At 39.3% G+C, this 22281-nt stretch overlaps 2 protein-coding genes across 2 annotated transcripts in view; one reads left to right on the plus strand and one right to left on the minus strand.

Annotated features, from left to right (window-relative positions):
• HMGCR (3-hydroxy-3-methylglutaryl-CoA reductase) overlaps nt 1-22281 on the minus strand; it is a 213999-nt gene that overhangs the window by 45086 nt on the left and 146632 nt on the right. The gene's annotated exons all lie outside the window — the stretch shown is intronic.
• Nucleotides 1-22281, plus strand: part of ANKRD31 (ankyrin repeat domain 31) — a 78090-nt gene that overhangs the window by 22223 nt on the left and 33586 nt on the right. The window contains 6 exon segments of the mRNA XM_086629310.1: nt 1610-1789; nt 4905-5047; nt 7449-7593; nt 12886-12947; nt 15827-16583; nt 17140-17385. Of these exon segments, the coding sequence (XP_086485436.1) occupies nt 1610-1789; nt 4905-5047; nt 7449-7593; nt 12886-12947; nt 15827-16583; nt 17140-17385 (1533 nt within the window).

Genomic DNA, 22281 nt, shown 5'->3' on the forward strand with positions numbered 1-22281 from the left:
AACAACTGTACTGAATCAAATGTCATTCATAATCTTTCCAATATATTGTGGCATGGATTTATTTTACAAAGATGGTATAAACATTCATTTTAATAATTAAATTTATTGATAATTTCCCTCACTTGTTTAAACCTACATATTAGCAACCTAGCAGTGGACTTGTTTGCATAAACTCATTAAGAATCAAGAGAATTTTTTCAGCATGCAATTTTAATCAAAGTCTTATACATGAAAAAATTAGCGTATTCTGAAAAGCAGATGTTTTCATGCAGAGTGAAAACATAGATGCTGATATACATTTATATATCGTTCTATAATCTGATATTCTGTGTGCAACATCGTTACGAGAGCAGTGCCATCCATCCCCAAGAGCTGACCTATACAAACCAGTCTATTCTATTTTGAATGCCTGCTGTTGTTATCCTGTCTGTTTTAAATATAGGATTATAGGGCCATCGCTACCACAGTCACAGAGCACTCTTTAAAGTATTTTTCCTTGCAGCATGCTTTGTCAGAGAGAAAGATTTCTATTTTTCATCCCTTGAAAATGCATGCAGAGACATGCATTGCCTCACAGAGAAAGTGTATAGGAGAATACAGAATTTCCTTACTTAAGTGCTCACTCCAGCACTTTTAAGATTGGGATCTTAAAAGGTGGGGTTTTTTTTGTTTAAGCCTACTCAGTCTGGATTTACCTGTGCACCTACAATTATTTAAACAGCTTAAAAAGTCTCGGAGTATTTGAACTGTGACAGCTACACTATAGATCTTACAAAATATGAATAATTCTACCTCCAATTAATAACGCTTCTCTTTTGCAGGGTTTTAATTATTCCCAGTAGAAGCATTGTTTTTATGAGATTTAAAGTTGTGTGACTCACTGCGCATCTATTTCTAATTGACTTACTAGTTTCAACTCAGAAAACAAGCTGTTGCTTTTTTAGCATGATTTCTGCAGAAAGAGTTGCGCTGCCTATAGGGGTAGCTTCATGTTAATCCAATCGAAAGGGAAGTTAAAACCTAGTAATTAAGAGTCTGTAAGTCATCTTTGGTAATTCACCGAAAAAACAGCCCTCCAAAAAGCTTTGTTTTGGATCAGCAAGCATCGTTTGCTTTGCACAAGGTCAGACACAAGGAAGGTGGTAGGGAAGGCAAGGTACAAGTGACAAGAAATACATCCTCTTGAAGTAACAAATTAAATTGTGTTAAGTGTAAAATAAAACTGCACCTTCTTCTGTGTATGTCTGTGCGGTTTAATCCCTCCTGATCTGCTTGACTAGTTTAAACCAACTTTGGCTTGGGACTGTAGTATCCATCTTAAATGATTAAGGTCTTGTAAGGCTGGACAGATAGAGGAGAGAGACTGTCCATGTGCTTAGCTGAGGGAAGGTCCTGGGTAAACCTGTTTTCATTCTAAAAAGCTACACAGAGTCCAGAACATTAGAAGTTTGGGAATTAGTGTGAGCTCACAGTGTATCACCATGCACAAAACAGTAGAGACGTCAGGCTTTGTGAGTTACACCTCTGGGTAACTGTAATGCAGAGTGAAGCAAAAGTAAGAAAGGAAAGATATTTTTTTGTTCAACAGCTCTTTTACATTATTTTTCAGGAAGAGGAGCCTTTGGTAGGAATTTTGCAAAACCTGCTTGCCCCGTTTTACTTTCAACAATCAATAGGAGAAATGCTTATGGTGAGACCTTACTGCATAAAGCTGTTGATCATCAAGATTTAGACCTTGTACGTAACATAATAAAAGCTGGTGGAAATGTAAATGTTCAAGATCATGCTGGTAAGTTGCAATTGTATTAGAATACTATTTTCAAAACAAGTATCTACCTATAACTAATAAAGTCCATATTATGAGTCTGTGCAGTGGACAAGACTGTAGGTTTCTGACTAGTCAGTATATTATTACATTTTTTTTGGTTTAACTTGGTAATTGTTCATGAGAAAATATATAGATCTATGTATAAAAGTGTACTAAAAGAGAAAATTTTGCAGAAAAAGTAAGCACTTAGAAAATTACAAAGTGTAATTGAGTTTACCTAGCCTTAAATCAACAGTCCTATGTATGCTTATCACAAAACAGTCCCTTAATTAAATAATGTTTTTTAAAGATATTTTTTTGGTCCTTTTCAGTGGCCAACTTGAGATGCTAAGATTTAGATTTTCCAGTTTAATTTTTCAGAGGCTCTGATTTTGCCTCTTACATCTTAAAGGAAGTTGTAGCTTCATAAATAAGCAGTGCTTTGATTTTGTAAAATTGAGAATACTTGGTATTTTGTATTTTTACTTCATTTTCGGCACCAGAAAAAGAGAATGACAGGTAGTGGCCAGCTGTAAATGCTTTCATTGAGTCAATTCACCTTAACCAGCTTCATTGTGTCGAAGACGTTGCCACACTCTGAAGTATCAATTGGTGTTTCAAACGTAAGACTGCTGTTCCTTATTTTGCAGTTCCCTGTCTCATCATTAGGCTCTGATAAACTGGCATAACAAAAGAGAAAATGGTTTCATAGGCAGCTGGCTCACTTTGGTGAGTCTTCTTTGGTAGAAGACTTTGATACGTTCTTAGAGCGTTTCCATCTTGTGCAGTGGCTAGGATTTCACAACTGTTCTGTGGGAAGAAAAAAACGTGTTCTGCAGTTAAAGGCTGTTGCCTAATGCAGGCATGTAACAGACCAAAATTAAGGTAGAAATTTTCTGTCTTCTGGAATATATTGAGAGACAGATCAGATCAGCATCAAATTTCAGACTTTTACAGCATAGGACTCTGGCGTTTGAGCTCACAGAGTGACTTGTGTGTTAACTTCTGCTAGAGGTAGATGAGAAAATGTTTTGTTGATGGGTTTCAAAGCCACCTGCTGACAAGAGAAAGGTGGATAGCTCTGGTTCAGCTGCAGCCTCTCTGGGCAGGTGTACCAAAGTGCACTGCTTCCCATCTTCGGCCTCACAGCTGCTTCCTTTTTCTGCCTTTGCACGTTTTAAAGGCGGGCCACTGCTTCTCATCTGCAAGACTCTGGTTGCTGCTTTTTGATGCGCAAGGAGTGCAACTGCTTGAAATGCGTTTTAGTTGAACTCCTTGAAGAGATGAAAGGCTGACCTGGCCCTACTTCTTTCTTTTCTAGTGAGGAAGGTGTAATCAGAAAGAAGCAGAGTTTCCAGACCTGTGCCATGTTGAAATGCACTTTCATCTCAATGTCTTCGGGAATCATTGTTCTGATGATTATATTCTGCCTCTGACTTTTCTCTTCCTTTAAAGCCCTCCACTAGTGATTATCCATATGTTAGCCTACTGTTTTTCCTTATTCCTGTGCTACAGTGGCATGCTTCAGTGTCTTACTGAGCTGTTGAGTTCTTTTGTGGGTTTTTTTTCTCCTTTTTATTTCCTGGACATCAGCATGTAGGATATGGACAGCATGGCAGAGATACTGTCTGTGCTCTCAGTTTGAGTATTGACTCACAGTGCCTTGAGGAAGCTGAAAATCTGTTGCAATGAAACTTGTGTTTCTCCTTCATCTGGAGCATGCACGGTGTCCTTGGAGAATCATATTGTTCAACTCTACTGATTATCAACTGAACATGTTGCAAGTTCCACTTTTCAGGGGCTTGTTAGTTATGTCAGATAGAGGATTCTTTTTACTGAGGGAGAAAGAGGTACTTTCCCTTAAGTTAATCTTTTTTATCCTCCCTTTAACAGATTTCATGCTTTTGCTCCAGATTATGGAGTTACTAGAATTTCTTAGTGAGATAGGCTCTATAAAATACAAGTAAAATGTTTTACAGATAATACTGTTAAAAACCATTCATCTTGAAGCACTGTCAACATTAGGTGATGTACTTAAACTTACTTGAGTTTCAAGCATTTGGGAACAAAGCCTAATAGCAAAAAACTACCTAATGCAACATCCTGTAACTATAATAAATCCAATTCTGTATAAATATACGATATTCTGGGTTGGATGATGTATAAGAGAGCCTCATGAGTTTCTCTTTCCAGTGAAATTAAGATAATTTTGCTTAATGGGAACCTAATAGTCTTAATAAGCCTAATTCACATAGTAATTCTTGTATTTAGTATGTGAATTAGACCCTGATGACCTCTGCTAATGGGAGATTGTTGAAGAGTAAGGCTGTCTATCAAAATGGTCTTCTGGAGGGCATGTTGGTTTGAGAGCTGGAAGATAGTAAGTGAAAGATCCTCTGTCTTTTTCCCTTACTTTTCTCACCTTACAAAAAAATGTCATATAATGAATGTTTAAGGATCTGATGCAAGGATGTGCTAAACCCAGTTCAAAGACTTACATTCTGTCTTTTATTTTTCCTCAGCACCTTCTTTATAGAGTATACTTGTTCTATAGGTCATGAAGCTCCTGTCTTAGTTTATCACATATAACTGAAGTGGAATCTCAGTAAGGGTTTTTCATTGCTTTCTTTGGAAACTCAGACCATTCTTGGATGTCTTAAAAGTTTGGCAGTAAAGACTCTAGATCTTTATTTTGTGTCTTCTTTCTTACTTGCCCCCTTAAGTAAAAGAGTGCCATGAAAAAATTATATTGTTCTTAAAACAGCATATACATTTTATTCGGGGAGAAATTACTCAGATGTGGGTGGAGTAATTTTTATTCTCTTCTTTCGTAACAGAGCTATAAAATCTAAACCTAGTATTGTTACAGCAGCACCTGGTTCTTCAGTAAGTGCAAATTGTGACGAAAGAATGAGATCTCCCAACCGTTGTGACTTTTTCATATACATTAATTCATACAACTTACTGTAAAATGCATCAGTTTTTACCTTTTCAGTAATACTCTCTGAAATATTATCAAATAGACAACCTAAAACTGATGTAAATTTTTATAAATTATTTCACTCAAATGTGAAACACGGGTTTTTCTTTTTTGTAGGGTGGACTGCACTACATGCAGCAAGTTTAGAAGGCTTTTATGAAATAGCAAATGAGCTTTTGAAAGCAGGAGCTGATGTTAATGCTAGAGGAGATGAACAAATAACACCATTGCAAGATGCAGTTGAAAAAGGCCATTATAAGGTATATTTCGAACTGGACACAAATTATGGTCTAGGAATAGAAATGGTTGTTGTTGGGTCCAGAAGTTCACATAATCTTTTTATATGTGGCTGGTCTTTTCAGATTGTGAGTAAATTAAAGAGCTTCAGATCCTTTCTGCGCGATTTCTGTTCAAACCATTCCATGCTTTATAAGATTTGTCCAACAGCAGAAATTAATTGTTTTTCCAACTGTTTGGGAAAATGGCTGCAGTACTGAGGAACAGATTGGTACTGTTTAATACTACTTGTTTCACTTATTTTATAATCACCTTGCAGAATAGTTTATGACCTGAGCATTCTTCTGGAGTTTTAATGACTTTGGTTTTATGTGATTTAGTAAACATGCATGTATGGTGTGCAGCCACAGCCATGCTCAGACATTTTTTGTATGGAAAGTTATGAAGACGTGGCTTTATCTTTTGTCTGATCTTAAACAGAAAGTCAACTGAATAGTCAATGTGAATTAATTTTAAGTTTTGTTGCCAAATGCTGTGGTTTCATAAGCTTGTGTCTGAATTGTGGATCCTCTTTCAGTCTGGCAGTGGTTGCCTCCGCCTGTTTGTGCATGTTCCTAGAGTGGCCTAGATTTATGTAGGAGTTCTACATATCCCTTTTGCCTGCTTGCTGTTTCTTTCTCTAGAAGTGCACATGTGCTCCCTACTATTTATTGATTTCTAAGATTTTTTTTTTTTTTTTTTGTGGGATGTAATAAGTTTTGTCTCTAAACATTTGCTTTCCTTCTGTTTCACAACGAAGATAAGACTTAATCTGTTTCTTCTCAAGTTTCACTGGAGCAAAGAGGAAAGGTAGACTTTTGGTTAACAATTTTTTCTTAGACTTGAGAGCCCTGGGCTTGTTTTTCAGCTTGTGGATCACAGACTTTTACGGGCTCATGAAATATTTGAGTTCTGTAAAAATACCTAAGACACTATGTGCATGGCTATGCGTGAAGGATTCTGCATCTCCACAAGTAATATTTAGGGGTCAGCAACTTAAATGTACTGGAAGAACACTGATCTCAACTAGGTCACTTGAGGGATACCAACATCGTTCAACATGTTCATAACTCTGTGTTAGAGTTATGTGAGCTGGCATGTGCACAGGGAATGGTGCTGCATGGTGACACTGTTTTTACTCTGGAGCAGTACAGCTGTATCACTGCAGTGGTCTGTCAAACTTCTGACTAGCAACAAAATAGTGAGAGTGATTCAGTAATACGACTTTTGGTGACATGGTATTTGGAGCTGTTTCTTTCAAAGTTGCCTTTTCTGTATGAAGTTGTTATTGTAAATTGAAAACACATCTTTTGATTGCTTTAGCCCTTTATGTGCCTGCATTATAGCAAAATTATTTTCTTATTTCAGAAAAATGGGATGTATATGAAAGACTTTCTAATTGTACAGTTAAGGGGAAGAGCATACAAGTGTGATACGTAGCCAAAGATCTCATTAAGGAAGAAGAGTTCTCAACATCACTCATTGAAAAAACCCATAGATTTGGGACAACTTGTGAAGCCCAGAAGGTTTTTTTTCTGTGGATTCAACCCTTTTTTATTTGCTCTGTTGTTACAAGAACGTATGAATTGAGGAAGCTTCACTAGCAGTTTTCTGGTTAGAAGTAATGAGGAACTTTAAACGCATGGGTGAAGGATGTGAGTCAAGCTCAGTATGAACGGATAACAGGTGCTGAAGAGAGAAAGGCAGAGGTGCAAGTAAAACGATACTGGTGCTGCAATAAGATCACAGGGTTACCCACAAAAAGGAAATAATCAGTCTGTAAATTTCCTATGTCTTAAAAAAGAATTCAGCAAGTATAGATGGAACATTTTGCTGAGGTGATAATTTCTTAAATAACAAGAATCAGGCTTTATATTTGTATGGAAATCATAATGTTGGTAAGATCATCTGAGTGGGTTTCATTTGACCAGATGTACGTTGTGCATCTGAAATAGCTGTCAAAACTTCCCTGTGTGGTCACAGGAGTCACAACAGACACACCTAGAGCACAGTTTATTTTATTCTGAAGTAGATATCCTAAATACATAAGCTGACACATACTCTAAAATCACCTGTTATTTTCCACCAATTAAGAGCTAGGAGGGGGATGAATCCTACCGTATATTTTGGGAGACCTTGGCTTAGTGGCGTCAGGTTAATAACTGGAACAAATTTATAAAAATGAAAATAAGAAGACCAAAGGATAATGATTTATCTAGAGGAATGCTTGGATTTATTAACTAGAATAGAGAGGGATTATTTGTCATAAGCCTTAGATTTCCTTTTAGTTGCTCATGTTGTAATAACAAGACAGACAAGTCCATATAAAGAAGGAGTATGGAAAATACTGTTAGAAAAGAAACTGTGAAAAAATTATTTTTCTAGATGGCAGAGTTATTACTTTGGCATGGAGCTGATCCCTTACTGAAAAATGAGATGGGAAGGTGTGCATTAGAAGAAGCCTCTGATCCGTCTATGAGGAAACTGCTTAACAGCTATGTAGCAAAATCCAGAAGATACTCAGTATCAGGTAGGAGAGAATTATTCTGACATATCATCACCACTGAATGGAGAAATTCAGAACATCTGTTGCACTATATTTCCTTGATTACTGCTTGATTCTATGGGCTTCACTGTCTGGTGCCTGAGTACTGTGAGCACTCCCTACCCAGCACAATTGCTGTACATTGGCAAAGTATAAAAGATAATGATGTCCAGCTTTTTCTTAGTCTGGAGCTACCTTTAAATTTGAAATGAAAATGTGAAGCACAATAGTTGTTGCCTATCTAAAGGTAAGGTGGGACGTGGCAGGACTTGCTGATGGTTGAGGAACATCTTTGAGCTAGGGATAAAATTTGGTTCTAAACTGGCATATAGGCTGAATTTTGAAAAATTCATAAGATAAAAAATGGAGGTTCTAGGATTAGATCTAGATCTTGGGGGTTGCCAAGCCTCAACTGCTCATCCTTAACTGATAATGTTAGGGCTGGGACTAGGGTAATTTTACTGAGGCATTAGCTAGTGGGTTTCAAGGGGTTGGTAAGTGAACATTTTGGCTAAGGTGAGAGTTGGATCTTGTCCAGTCTTAGGGTATAAGTTGGGAGGAAAGTTCAGAAGAGGCTACTTGGTCAGGGACAGGTATAAAGAAGTGCCACAAGATAAGCCTTGATTAGAGTTAGAATTAGGACTATTCAACACCAATGAGCCAGTATGGACTGTGGCATTTTTAAGTCTGGAGGAAGTCCCCAGTCCTCGGAACTATTACCCATTCTTGCTCTTCATGTGAGCAGCGATGAAGCTGCAACACATAGTCCAAGGGCAATCAAAAGGGACTTCAGGGTCCTGGGACAGTTGATAAGGGAGTCTGGAACACAGTTAATTTTTTTCTGTCTTCTTCCAGTTGCAGGCAGCGACATTGAAAGAAACAGGTGCACCCAGTCTGTTAATACATGGCTCCATGGCTGGTGTTACTGCCACAATTTTGGAGGTTTTGATAATAGGATGGTCTACACAGCACCAGGCCTGCTAGTGTCAAGTAGGATTCACCTTTCTCAAAGAAGGAAGAGAGTCTTTGCTCGTGAGCTGGTGGGGCTTATTGACAGGGCTTTAAACTAGAATTGAAGTGGGAGTGATATAATATTGGGCTTACCCGTGACAAGCTGTAGGATGACATGCCAGGGTTAGAGGGATGGGGTGCTAGCGAGAGTCCTCTGCCTGTTTCTCTGAGATATGCTAGGTACATTGGAGTGCACTTGAAGTCTTACGGAGATGAGCTGGGGGCTCATGAGGTAACACGACCGAACAGGGAAACACTGGGGAAATACCTCAGAGGATTTAAGGTGTGTTCCTCTAAAAAGGTGACATGGCCAACAGCCCAGCTGAAGTGCTTCTATACCAATGCACACAGCATGGAGAAGAAACAGGAGGAGTTGGAAGCCACAGTGCTGCTAGAAAGCTACGACCTAGTTGCCATTACTGAAACTTGGTGGGACAAATCCCATGACTGGAGTGCAGCTGTCGATGGCTACAGGCTGTTTAGAAGGGACAGGCGAGGAAGAAGAGGTTGAGGTGGTGCCCTCAACATCAAGAAATGGATAGAGTGTGAAGAACTGTCTCTGAAGAATAGATATAAGCAGTTTGAAAGCTTATGGGTAACAATTAGAGACTGAGGCAACAAAGAAAACCTTGTGGTTGGTGCTACTACAGGCCGCCGGATCAAGGGGAGCCTACTGATGAAGCCTTCTTACTACAGCTACAGGAAGTGTCACACTTGCAGGCTCTCCTCCTGCTGGGGGACTTCAACCACCCTGACATCTGCTGGAAAAGTAGCACCGTGAGCTGTAGGCAATCCAGGAGACTGCTGGAGGGCATTGAGAGTAAGTTCTTAAGCCAGGTAATAGGCAGCCCTACCAGACGACATGTGATGCCGTACCTGATGGTCACCAACGTAAGTGAGCTAATTGGTCAGGACTCTGAGTTTTAGGAAAGCAGAATTCTAGCTAGTCAAAGAGTTAGTCAATAGGACCCTCTGGGAAACTGCCCTCAGGGACAAGGGTACAGAACAGAGCTGGCAGATGTTTAAGGATGCTTTCCACACAGCGCAAGAGCTCTCGATCCCCAGGTGTAAGAAATCAGGCAAGGAAGGCAAGAGACCAGCATGGCTGAGTAAAGACCTGCTGGTCAAACTAAAGGGCAAGAAGGAAACGTACAGGCAGTAGAAGGAGGGACAGGTATCCTGGGAAGGATATAGGGACACTGCCCAGTTGTGTGGGGATGGCATCAGGAAGGCCAAGGCATGACTGGATCTGAACTTGGCAAGGGATGCAAAGAATAATAAGAAGGGCTTCCATAGATATGTCAGCCAGAAAAGGAAGGACAAAGAAATTGTACTCCCCTGAAGAACATGACTGGCAAACTGTTAATAATGGATAAGGAGAAGGCTGAGGTACTGAACAACTTTTTTGCCTCAGTCTTCACTGACACTCTCTGTTCCCACACTTCTTGAGTGGACAGACCACCAGGCAGGGACTGAGGGAGCAAAATCCCTCCCACTGTAAGAGAAGATCAGGTTCATGACCACCCGAGGAACCTGAACATGTGTAAGTCTATCAGGCCTGACAAGATGCATCCCCTAATCCTGAGGGAATTGGCTGATGTAGTTGCCAAGCCACTCTCCATGATATTTGAAAAGTCATGGCAGTCAGGTGAAGTCCCTGGTGACTGGAAAAAGGAAAACATTGCACCCATTTTTAAATAAGGTAGAAAGGAGGACCCTGGTAACTACTGACCTGTCAGCCTCACCTCTGTGTCTGGGAACATCATGGAACAGATCCTCCGAGAAGCTATGCTAAGGCACATGGAGGACAGGAAGAGGTGATTCAAGACAGCCAGCATGGCTTCACCAAGGGCAAGTCCTGCCTGACCAACCTAGGGGGCTTCTATGATGGAGTGACTACATCAATGGATGAAAGAATGGCTATGATGTCATCTATCCAGACTTCTGTAAGGCCTTTGACACAGTCCTCCACACCATTCTTGTCTCTAAATTGGATGGATTTGATGGATTGACTGTTTGGTGCATGAGGAATTGGCTGGATGGTCACATCTAGAAGATAGTGGTCAACGGCTCAATGTCCAAATGAAGTCAGTGACAAGTGATGTCCCTCAGGGGTCTGTACTGGGACCAGTACTGTTTAATATCTTCATCAACAACACGAACGGTAGGATCGAGTGCACCCTCAGCAAGTTTGCAGATGACACCATGCTGAGTGGTGTGGTTGACACACCTGAGGGACAGGATGCCATCCAGAGAGATCTGGACAAGCTTGAGAAGTGGGCCAATGTGGACCTCATGAGTTTCAACAGGGCCAAGTGCAAGGTCGTGCACCTGCATCAGCGCACCGCCTGATATGAGTACAGGCTGGAGGATGAGGGATTGAAAGCAGCCCTGCAGAGAAGGAGTGCTGGTGGATGGAAAGGATGAAAAGCCGGGCATGATCCGGCAATGTGTGTTCACAGCCCAGAAAACCAACTATATCCTGAGCTGCGCAAAGAGAAACACTGTCAGCAGGTCCAGGAGGTGATTCTGTCCCTCTACTCGGTTCTGGTGAGACCTCATGTGGAGTACTGCCTCCAGCTCTGGAGTCCTCAGTACAGGAAGGAAACGCACCCGTTGGAGCAGGTCCAGAGGAAGGCCACAAAAAGCATCAGAGGTCTGCAACACCTCTGCTATGAGGACAGGCTGAGATGGTTGTGGTTGTTCAGCCTGGAGAAGAGAAGACTCTGGGGACACCTTATTGCAGCCTTGGAATACTTAAAGGGGGCTTACAAGAAGGACAGGTACAAACTTTTTAGCAGGGCCTGTAGCGATAGGACAAGGGGTAATGTTTTAAACTAAAGTAGGGCAGATTCAGACTGGATACAAGAAGGAGATTTTTTACAATGAGGGTGGTGAAACACTGGAAGAGGTTGTCCAGAGAGGTTTTAGATGCCCCATCCCTGGAAACATTCAAGGTCAGGTTGGATGGGACTCTGACCACCCTGATCTAGTTGAAGATGTCCCTGCCTATGGCAGAGGCATTGGACTAGATGACGTTTAAAGGTCCTTTCCAACCCAAACTATTCTATATTCATCATTCCATGATTTTCTAAGTTTAGAGTCGGGGCACTAGGAGTAGGCAGGAGTTACTGGCTTCAGATGTCATTGAAATCAAGGCTGATGCTACTGAAAGAGATTAGTCTGACAGGGTGCTCTGTTTGGGAGGTCCCATGATTAGAGGTTAAGGCTGCAGCCACCAAAGTTCATCTAGATATTCTGAACCTTACAAAGATTGATGGGCTAAAAATATGTTCAGGATTATGATTTGAATTAGAATTTGGCTTTATCTTTGCTCAATAGTTGGTCCGTTTGGCTTAATTTAAGACTTAAGACTGGCAAGGATTCAGTGGACTAATGGTGATTCCAGGGCTAGGATTAACATCTGGGATTCCAGATTCCCTGAAGTGGTGGAGAAAGCATTGCTATGCTGTGAAATGACTGTTAAATTTAAGACTGGTTGCAGTGTGGATTGTTGGGTGGATATTAGGGCTGGGTTTTGGGTTCATGTTGCAGTACAAAATAACAAATGAGGATGAGCTAGATTTTTTTCAATGTGATGGGGCTAGTCAAGGTTTAAGGACATGTTGGCCACAAGTAAATGCATAGAGTTGCGTGAAGTAAGTATGTTGATGTCTAGGTTAGGATCTTGGTAGCTGCTATACTCTTTTTATGCCATTTTGTCAGCACAAAGGGTAGCTGGAAAGCTAAAGCAGACCACCACCAAGGCACTGAATTAGAGCTGGAGAATATCTCTGCCTATTTTTACACGAATGACTTGGCTTTAGCTACTCTATCCGTTTCCCTGCCCAAATATGCTATACTGGGAAGGATGTAAGCTAGGCTATCATTCTACCATCCCTGGCTTCACAAAAGTCTCTTGGAGATCAGAGAAGCCTGTTAGAAGTGGCAAATGTGGTAGCTCCTCTAAGTTTCAAAAAGAATTGCTCAGGTCACTGTCTTGAAAAAAATTTGGAAGTATAATCTCTCACGTGTCCTGATTTGTACTAGATGCCATCTGCAACAAAGATCAGGCTCTGAGGTTTTTAATATGTATTTTATATATTGATATGGTTTAGATTCTAATAAAACTCTTATGGCTTGATAATTTTTCTGGATAGCCGAATGTGGTAAATACTGTTACACAGGTTGTGGACACTAGGTGCCACGTAAGCAAAGTAAAGAATTATGGCCTGTTTTCAATTCTGTCTTTCATTTTCATTTCAGCTGGAGATGATTCAAAGAATATGTTAAATACTCAAAACGTAGGGGATACAAACCTGCACCAGGTACATCTTTACAAAGAATCCTGATGTTAATTTGATGCTGAACTGTTAAGGGCTTGCTAGGAGTCTTCAGCAAATTAGGACAGACGGCTTTTTCTGAAATGTTTCAAAACCAGCACATAATGTGCTAAATGCTTCATACCCAGCAGGGACCAAAACAGAGTGATATTCAATGTTATACCAATTCTTCAGCAAGCAGTTGCTGATCCTTACTGGTACTTGGGGTAAGCTGCAGCCTCATGGAGATGCAGGACAGAATCAATCAGCTGCCTCTTATAGACAGTGGTTCTTGCTGGATTTTTGCAAGTGCTACAGAGGTAATCTACAACAAGCAGGTACATCAGTGCCTCTTTGTACTTGCAGAAACATGACTGAAACTGCAAGATGTTTCCTGGCTTCTTGTCATGGTTAGCTCAGCTGGCAACTAAATGCTACGGAGCCTCTGGCTCACCCTACTCCACCCTCAAGGAATGGGGAAAAGGGAAAGAGACTTGTAGGTTGAGATAACAACAACAACAACAACATGATGATGATGATGATGATGATGATGATGATAATGATAATAATAATAATAATAATAATAATAATAATAATAATAATAATAATAATAATAAATGTATGTATAATGATAATAATATATACAAACAAGTGATGCACAGTATAATTGCTCACGGCATGGTGACCAATGCCTGTCCTGTCCCAGTAAATGATTCCGAAGCAGGTAGGTCCCGACACTGCAATCCTGGATGAGCGAGAGGCCCGAGAAAAGAGTCAGAGTGAGACAGCACTCTGAGAGTCCGAGAGTGAGAGCCCCCAGAAAAGCAAAAGGCCCTTCTTTCCAGTCAACCCTCATCTCTATGCTGGGCGTGACGTTGCATGATAGGAGTACTTCATTGGCCAATTTGGCCCTCAATCTTAAGTCTAAGTTCAAATCATAAGGAGAGCAGTGGACCCTTTGTCCTGGCCATGCTCCCCTCCGGCCTGTTGTGCTCCTGCTCACTGGCAAGAACACGGCAGACGAAAAGTTTTTGAGGTCTCAGTGCCAACTATAGACACCAGTGTGCCATCAACATTCTTCTCATAACGAATCCCAGACTAAAACCAAAACACAGAGCTCTTCTAGCTGCTAAAAAGAAGAACTAACTCTGTCCCAGTCAAAACCAGGACACTTGTAGCAGTACGATAGTTGCTTTGTGCTTCTGCGTAGTAGGTTGTGATGAGTTTCGATAGTAAAGGGTTAGGGAGCCACTGTCTTGCACAGCGGTGACACAGTTATGCCATAAGCCCTCAGCAGGATAAGCTGGTGCCTCACATAAAGACAAGATCCAAGTCATAGTTTGTTTGCATATAGCACAGCAGCTTTTGGCATTAAAAGCTGTACTCTCCCACTGTTTTCCCCCCTTTGAACAATGACAACTGGTAATATCAGAAACAGATAATGCAGTGTGCACAGACGCTTTATCATTGCTTCCTAAAGTTTTGTGTGGTTATGGTAACTGTCCTTGTTGCTCACAGTAGTGCAGTCTACGGTCTCCTTGAGACTGTTATGCTATAACAGCATAACAGCATCCATGGTGTCTAGTCTTAGATTACACTTTAAAACAGTACTTGATTGATGAGGGATATTCTCCGAGTAGAAGATGTTGTAAACACGTAATTGGGAAAACCTGTGGCTGTGTGACATTACTGTGATGATTTCAGTAGCTGTGTGAGTTGTTGCAGTGTTTCTGTTCTGGTTCTATCTCCAAACACGAAGTAATCAGCAGGATAATTCTCGTTGTCATTGGCCTTTGGAGCAGTTTTGTTGAGAGATTGCCGTGAGATAATTCTGTGTGGTTTTGCTGTGTTATTTCCCTTCCTTTATAATTTCCTAGAATCATTGCAGACAGGTTTACCAGAAATGTTAAACTATAGCTGTGGTGTACGACCACAGAAGCAGCGTAGTTTTAATTCTTTAAAGGCAGAGCATTAATTCGAAACCTGTTCAGTTTTCAGAAATAAATGAAAATGTAAAGCACCAGTAATATTTTTTGTTGGATTTCACCCATTAAATTTTACATTTTTATACGCATATTTCTTAGTTCCTTAATTTGTTTATTCTACTGTCTTGAAAAGCTACACAGGCAGAGGAAATCATTTAATGTTATAATAGCATGGTTTTAGTATTTAAGAGAGCAATTTATCACAAAATGAAATTAAGTATATGGCCTGTTTTGTAGAGAGAATTAAATGCAGATGGCACAGTTCAACATCACAATACTAAAGCATCAAAGGAAGTTTTGCTAAAAATGAGCAAAGCAGAAAAACAAATTTGGTGAAATAAACAAAAAAAAAAATTCTTCAGGATTCTGAAGGCAGAAAACCAAATGAAAAAAAGTACTAGTTCAAAAAAGAAAAATAGATCTGCTGTTCTTATCGGAGAGGCTACAGCCAAGAGTAAAACTATTCAGAAATAATTTTTCATGTTAGGTGCACCTCATGTTTCAGTCCACTTACAAACCAACAAACAGTTAAATTATAGAAAACATATTACCCTGATGCTGAACGTAATGAAGTGGCCCACACTGTTGCTGTTTCTAATCATAATTGTTGCATCCCAGTTAATGTTGTAGGAAAACTCAGCCATGTCAGACAGAATTGCAGCAGGAACATGAATTCAGTAGTGGTATCAATGAAAATCCATTTACAGAAGAAAAGGGCAGAACTGGTGGAAGCTCAGCAACTTCTGTTATAACGGGGGAGGAGATCACCAGTCTGCATTGCCCCACATCAGTGGTTTCCGCACAGCATTCTCAGACTACTAAATCAGGTTTAACAGAACTTGATTCTCAGTCAATACTCTACTTGCTTTGGCTTCCTCTCACAATCTATCTGTTTTAAAGGTACAACAGGAAGTCAGGAGTTATGGGAGTGATGAACATAATCTCAAGCAGAGTAACAGTAGCAGTTTGAGTGATAGGAGTCTAAATACCGATATGGGAATACCTTCAGAACAAATTATTTTTTTGCAAAACTTAACAAATCAGGTTAAATCTGATGTTGATGGAAACAAAATTAATGGAGAGACTCTAAGCTTAAAACTATCTTTGCCTTTGTTTGAACAGGTTTCCTTACAGACAGATGAGTCAGAACAAGCGTGTGAGAAGCTTACGGATTCAAACAGCACGAACATATTGCAACAGACTATTGTAAGTGAGGTGCAAAATATTTATACTAACATATCTGAAAGTGGAGCCAGCTTCACTGAACAGACGCTTCAAGCAAATGCAGAAACACTGTTAGCACATGAGCTTTTAGCAACTGCTGATGGAGGAAGTGTTTCTGGAAGTCCTTATAATTCTACCAGTGATGTGCTGAGCACCGTTGAACAAAAGGCTCCACAACCAAAGAAAGGAGGGAAGATCCTGCATAATGCAGAAGGATGTTGCATTGGAACTGAAAATGCTAGTAGTTTAGCGATTGAGCCAATAACTGTACAACTCCATGAAAAGGGCACACTTCAAGTTAGACAAAAGAGAAAGGATCTTCAGGAGACCAACTCAAAAGCAGCTTTGCGTTCTGGTGTTAATGCAGACAGTAAGGCTCCTTATTCGTTTCAGATTGTGGAAAAAATGCAGAAAGAAACCTCCGAGAAAACAGGTGCCATGTTTTGTTTGAAAATAATTATTTTATGAGTTTGTTGTAAACATTCTGTGTATTTTACTGAAAAACCCCAGCTGTGGATATCCAGAGAATGTATTTTGCCATAAATAAATAGCAGACACCTGGAGTGTGTTCCGATGCAGTCCGCTATGCCAGATAAACTTTTTAATTATTTTTGCTTTGTATTTTAGTGGGATGTTTTATATCCAAGTCCTCATTGTATTTCCCAAAATGTGACTGCAGTGGTCATTACAGTAATTAAAGTGCAATTATTTAGTATCTTTTTTTTTTTAATACCTAAGAATCAATAAAGTTCTTATTTTCCCAAAAGAATCTTTAAATTGTTTGGATTCAATCTCAGTATGTTAATGTACAGTAAATAGTGGATAAAGGATTTGTTACGTTAGAGTATTTTCAAAAATTGAGTTGGTGCAGGCATTTTTTAACCTGGACTAGGTGGTCACTTTTACATTCATTTTAATATCAGCTGTAATTTCTGAAATTACTGAGCTTTATGCCATAGATACTTTAAGTTCTTTTGTTAAATCAACAGGTGAAGAAGTGTTTGGTGGAGTAAGTGGAACGGAAGGCACTGAAAAAAATAGAGGAGGAAATGCAAAGGCCAGTGTGCTTTCACAGTTTACTGGAACAGAAGAAATCCAAACTAAAAGAGTAAGATTAAACCTTCAGGAGACAAGCCAAAAGGCAGCCTCGTATTGCAGTAGTGGCAAAAACAAGCTTCCATCTGAAGAGTCACAATTCAGTCAAGCATCAGAACAGCAAACATCCAAGAAATCAGGTGAAAAGTTCATGCATTATAAAAACGATGGGTTTTTTTCCAGACATATATGAACAAAGCTTTTTGTAATACACGAGGGGAAGTTTGGAAAAATACGTATAGCATGTTGAGCAAATACTCTAGTGAGGTCCAGATACTTGAAATATTTCCAGAACTTCTGTACTTTGTTTTACAGAACATGCATGCTTACTCTGTTTTGTTTATATTACATTCATCTGTCTTTCAGCATTGTGGTTGAGGTGATGCAGGATTGTAACTGAGAGCTTAAAATAACATTAAATTGATCCTTAGTTAACTGTGTTACATAAGTGATAGTTTAAAATAACACTAAATTGGTCCTCAGTTAACTGTTTTGCATATCACTGATCAAAGGAGAAAACCTGGCTCTCCATCTATTTGGCACACATATATCCACTTATATTTTATAGACTATATCCTCATCAGGCACAGGTCAGTGTAGGCTCTGATCGTACCAGTAAATTTGGTTTTAGCTGTAGTACAGAAACAAACCTACTTATATGAGGATAAGGATCTAGTGTCCTCCGGTAGTTACACTCTCTTTTACCTGCACATACAGCTTTCTATTTAGCAGTTTCATCCCATGCAAGCATGTCTAAGGCTTGCATTTATCTTGTAGCCATACCATCACATAGACCCATTGTCTGACTGATTACTACTCATCATAACCCCCAAATATTATTCACTGAACTGCTTTTTTTGGTAAAGCTGGCAATCTCATCTTGTGTACTCTGATTCTTTCCGGAACCAGAGAACCATAGTGCTTAAACTTAGTATACTCAAAACGTTTAGTTCAGATGGGATCCCCCTTTTCTTAAAACTTGGAAGTGTAATACATCTGAACCGCCGATTCAAAAATTTTATCCTCATATCATTTGGCATTCTCCTTAACTTGTGTTAAAATGAAAAGAACTGTGTCATTAGATGTTAGGATTTTCTTGTGTAGCTTTGCCTCAATATGGAATAGAATATTTATCTTTTCACATTATTTTAGAGAATTCTGTCATTTCTCTCTAGTTTGGGAATTAGGGAGAGTTTGGGAATTACTTTTTCTGGTTTTGATAGGTTTTAAAATACTGCCTTCTTAGGACTTTAGCTGTCTGTGACTATCTCTTTGTATTCTTTTGTTTTCCACAGCGGTTTTCTACAACTCGTTATTTATATTTGCTACCATTCACTTACCGTTTTTTAATTTCTCTAATTCCCTTCCTAAGCCAGGTTAGTTTTTGAATCAGTGCAGCTTTTCATCTTGAGTGTGAGATATGTTGTGAAATACTTCCTAGCTATTCATATTTTTCCGCTGACATTTTTCCTTCAAACTGTTTTTTTGTTCATAATTGCTTCCAGCTCTGTGAAAGTTTCCCTTTCAAATAACTACTGTGTCAGTGTAAATGTATACTTTTTATATACATACATAGGAAAAGATGCTTTTCATATGTATAGATTTACAGAATTATGTGTGAATGGATGTGTATTTGTGTGTGAATACAACATTTGATTTATTTTTTCCAAGTGTGTGCAGCAAAAAATGTTAGGTTGTTCCTTGGACATCAGTTACGTGTTGCTGGGGTCTACTGGTCAAACTTTGGTTGCCTTCAAGTGGGATATAAATGAATCCTAGCATTAAATAGATCATACATATTTTGAAATGGGATTCATACTCCTACTTCCATTAAATGCTTTTAAAACCAGTGTACATAACAGCGTGTGTGCTTAAAATAATGTGTGACAAATATACACACCCACCCATATAGACGCAAACAATATGGTCAAATACATCTGCACACATGCTATCAGCATGTTTGTTTGTTTACCTCTTTTTGTGTTTGCTTCTCTTTGGAGAGCTCGTCTGGATGCTCGCTAGTCTTACAAGTTGAATTGAGGAGTCATCAGCCAATCTCCATGATGTCCTGTAATGCCTGACAAAAACATCCAGGAAACTATGTGAAGTTCCTGCTGATCTTTTTCTCTTAGAAAGTCATAGTCTTCTTGTCCTCTTCTACCTTCAGCTGTACAGAATACTGTTTCCTCTTCCTGTCTCAGGTAGTTGCTAGTTCTCAGCCCATCTTAAGTTCCTGCTCTCTTGATCTGGACTGCAAGCTCATGTTTTCTTTTGGAAGTTGAACAGACAAGGAAAGTAGTAGGTGCTTTGTGTTACTTACTGTTCTCCAGTATTTGGCAGTGTCAGTACTTAGCTTTCCTGTCTCCAAGTTGGTTCCTTCTGGAATGCCTTTTTACTTCATTCTGGAAAAAAATCCATAGCTTATCTGATACATGTCATCATCCCCTGCTAATCATTGGAAGAATAAACATTGAACATAGAAATTATTCCTTTCCCTACAGATGTCCTTTTTAGTGGCTCCTGTATTTCTGCTCAGTCTTTATAATAAAGTCTATGTGCATTAATACATTTTTTGATTTTTTCCTTTATATTTTTTGCCTCCTATATATACAATTAGGATTTTAAAAATAACTTTATTCCAAATATGTCTTACATTTTGGTCTCCTCTGGAGTAGCATTTCACAGATTACTTTTTCCCCAAAAAAAGATTCTTCAGGTAATATTTTATCTAGCTGAAATTTAATTATTTCCTTCTTCCCAGGGGAATGTTGCTGTTTGAGAGGTGATGCGAGAAAGTGTAGCCCTTTGTACAGTTTAAGATATTAATAGCTTTGGAGACTGGGACAATGGCATTCAGATTGCAGCAGAAAAAAGTGGAAGATGGGATAATGTTTTCTCACTTGTGGGGTTTTCAGATTTTTTGCTGTCTCATGCCTCTTTTTCATTAACTGGCTTTTGTATCTCATCTGATTGTTCCAATGTCCCAGTGGTCTTCCTTATATTATTCTGTTCTCGAATAAAAATATTTTCTTCCTAAATGGTGCAGTGTCACTTTCATCTACAGTCAGTCACTTAATAGGCTCTCAACATTCCTGTTCTGCTTCTACAGAAGGAAGGTGCAAACAGCTTGTTTCTTTTCATATAGTTCAATCTGTAGAAAGAATTACTCATAGATCAATGTTGAAGTATTCTTTTTGAAGAAGGACATCCTTTAAATAGTTGAGGTGTGGCAGCCTAATCTAGTGTGATTGCTGGTTACTGTAATCTCTTCATTTTATCTTTGTGCTTGTGCTGCCTGGATTTTGTATTTACCAGGCTCCTGACGTTTCCTGCTCGTGACCCACCTGGCAGTGCATGGTGCAGCAGTGTTTTGTGATTCACGTACCAACATCCCATTATGCTTTTGCAAATGTTTCCTAAGAATCATGAAGGAAACTGTTGTGCATGACAACTTAACTGGAAAACTTTGCAATTATTTCTGTTCACTTGCAGCTGATATTGCTTAAGGGTCATTAGCTTAATGGGCTGTTGCGTGCCTTTTTTTTTTCTACCATGTCTCTGAAGAGTCCCTAGGACATTCTCCCAGGAATCAAAAGGGAAGAAAAGGAAGAACCAGAAAGTGGATGATTGCTTTGGGAGTTCAGACCCAGAAGCTTTTAGACAAAACACAATACATTATGTTACAGAAAAGCAGGTCTCAGATTGGAGGAGTATTTCAATAATATGACCCCTCTGTGTGCTCTAGAATCTCAGTTTTCACTTAAAAAGGAAACTCTTCTAGTTGCCAGTGCAGTGTGGGCCAAGCACCCCCAATGAGAAGAGGGCTACCTGAATGCTTTCTGACGGGTTAGAATAGCCTACAGTGAGCTCCATGCTGCCATAGTCTGGCTGCAGCAGAGCCTGAACAAGCTAGTTTAAAATTAGTATGGCTATATCCTCTCTGTATGTCTGTGTCGTGGTTTTAGGCTGATCCAGCAACTAAAACTCACACAGTCTCTCCTCTCTACTTTACTGGAGAAGTCCAGTGAAGAAGTTGCACTATGTCTTTCATTTTCTTCTGAACAGTCTTGGATGGCAAGGTCAGTAGTTTACCTTAAAGGAAACCTTGGAAAAGCAGATTTTTCAGAAGGCAGGAGGAGCCTGAAGAAAGGCAGCTGTCAAATCATGGAGGATGTTTGATAGCAATGGATACTGATAACAAAAAATATTTGAGAAGACAGTTTATCTGATGAAAAGAGGAAATGCTTAGGATGCAGCAACTAATTGTTCATAGGAACAATTTAAGAAGAGATCGATAAGGGTTGCAAAATGCTTCTTTAAAACTTTACACTTTTTTTGACAAATTACAGATTTTCAAGAAATCAAAGGAAAAACACGGTGAACTTTAAGAAAAATCCAATAGCACAGTATTATAACAACAGGAACAAGAGTTAAAAAAAACTAACATATGGTAGAGCTTTTGAAGATTTATACACCCTGTCTTTTTGGTAGCAGTTTGTGGGAGGCGCTTGTCCTTATGCTATACACAGAATCAATCTGCTTTTTCAATCTGTTTTTCTCTTAGTATTTCTTACAATTTGGTATGTCTGTTAACTGAAACCTCACAATTAGGACCTGTCTGATAATCACATGATAAAATTTAAAGTAGATGTTTGCTTTGTAAACCAGTAAGAGAAGGATTAAATCTAATTTATTTACAATTATGGGTCCAGTCCTACACAGATCTAATTAAAAGGCAGTTCAGCTATGTTGCTAGACATTAACCAAAGATTTGTAATCAGTCTACAGGGCTTTCTCACGTCACAGCGGTGAAAATACCTTATGTAAAAACCTTCCTCTTCTCTGATACAGAATTAGGAACGGAAGAGAGGTTATGGTCAGGTCTTTACTTTTATATAGTTTCTTAAATACCTTTATGTGTGTACTTTATCTGTTTAGCAGGCATGCCTGGTAAATTGAAAGCAGTCCATGGAGAAACATAACATACTGCCTACCTCTGTACAGTATAAAACGTCAACCTTCTTACCTTTTTCATA

Source organism: Tauraco erythrolophus, chromosome Z (genome assembly GCF_009769465.1).
Source record: "Tauraco erythrolophus isolate bTauEry1 chromosome Z, bTauEry1.pri, whole genome shotgun sequence".
NCBI classification, from domain to species: Eukaryota; Metazoa; Chordata; class Aves; order Musophagiformes; family Musophagidae; genus Tauraco; species Tauraco erythrolophus.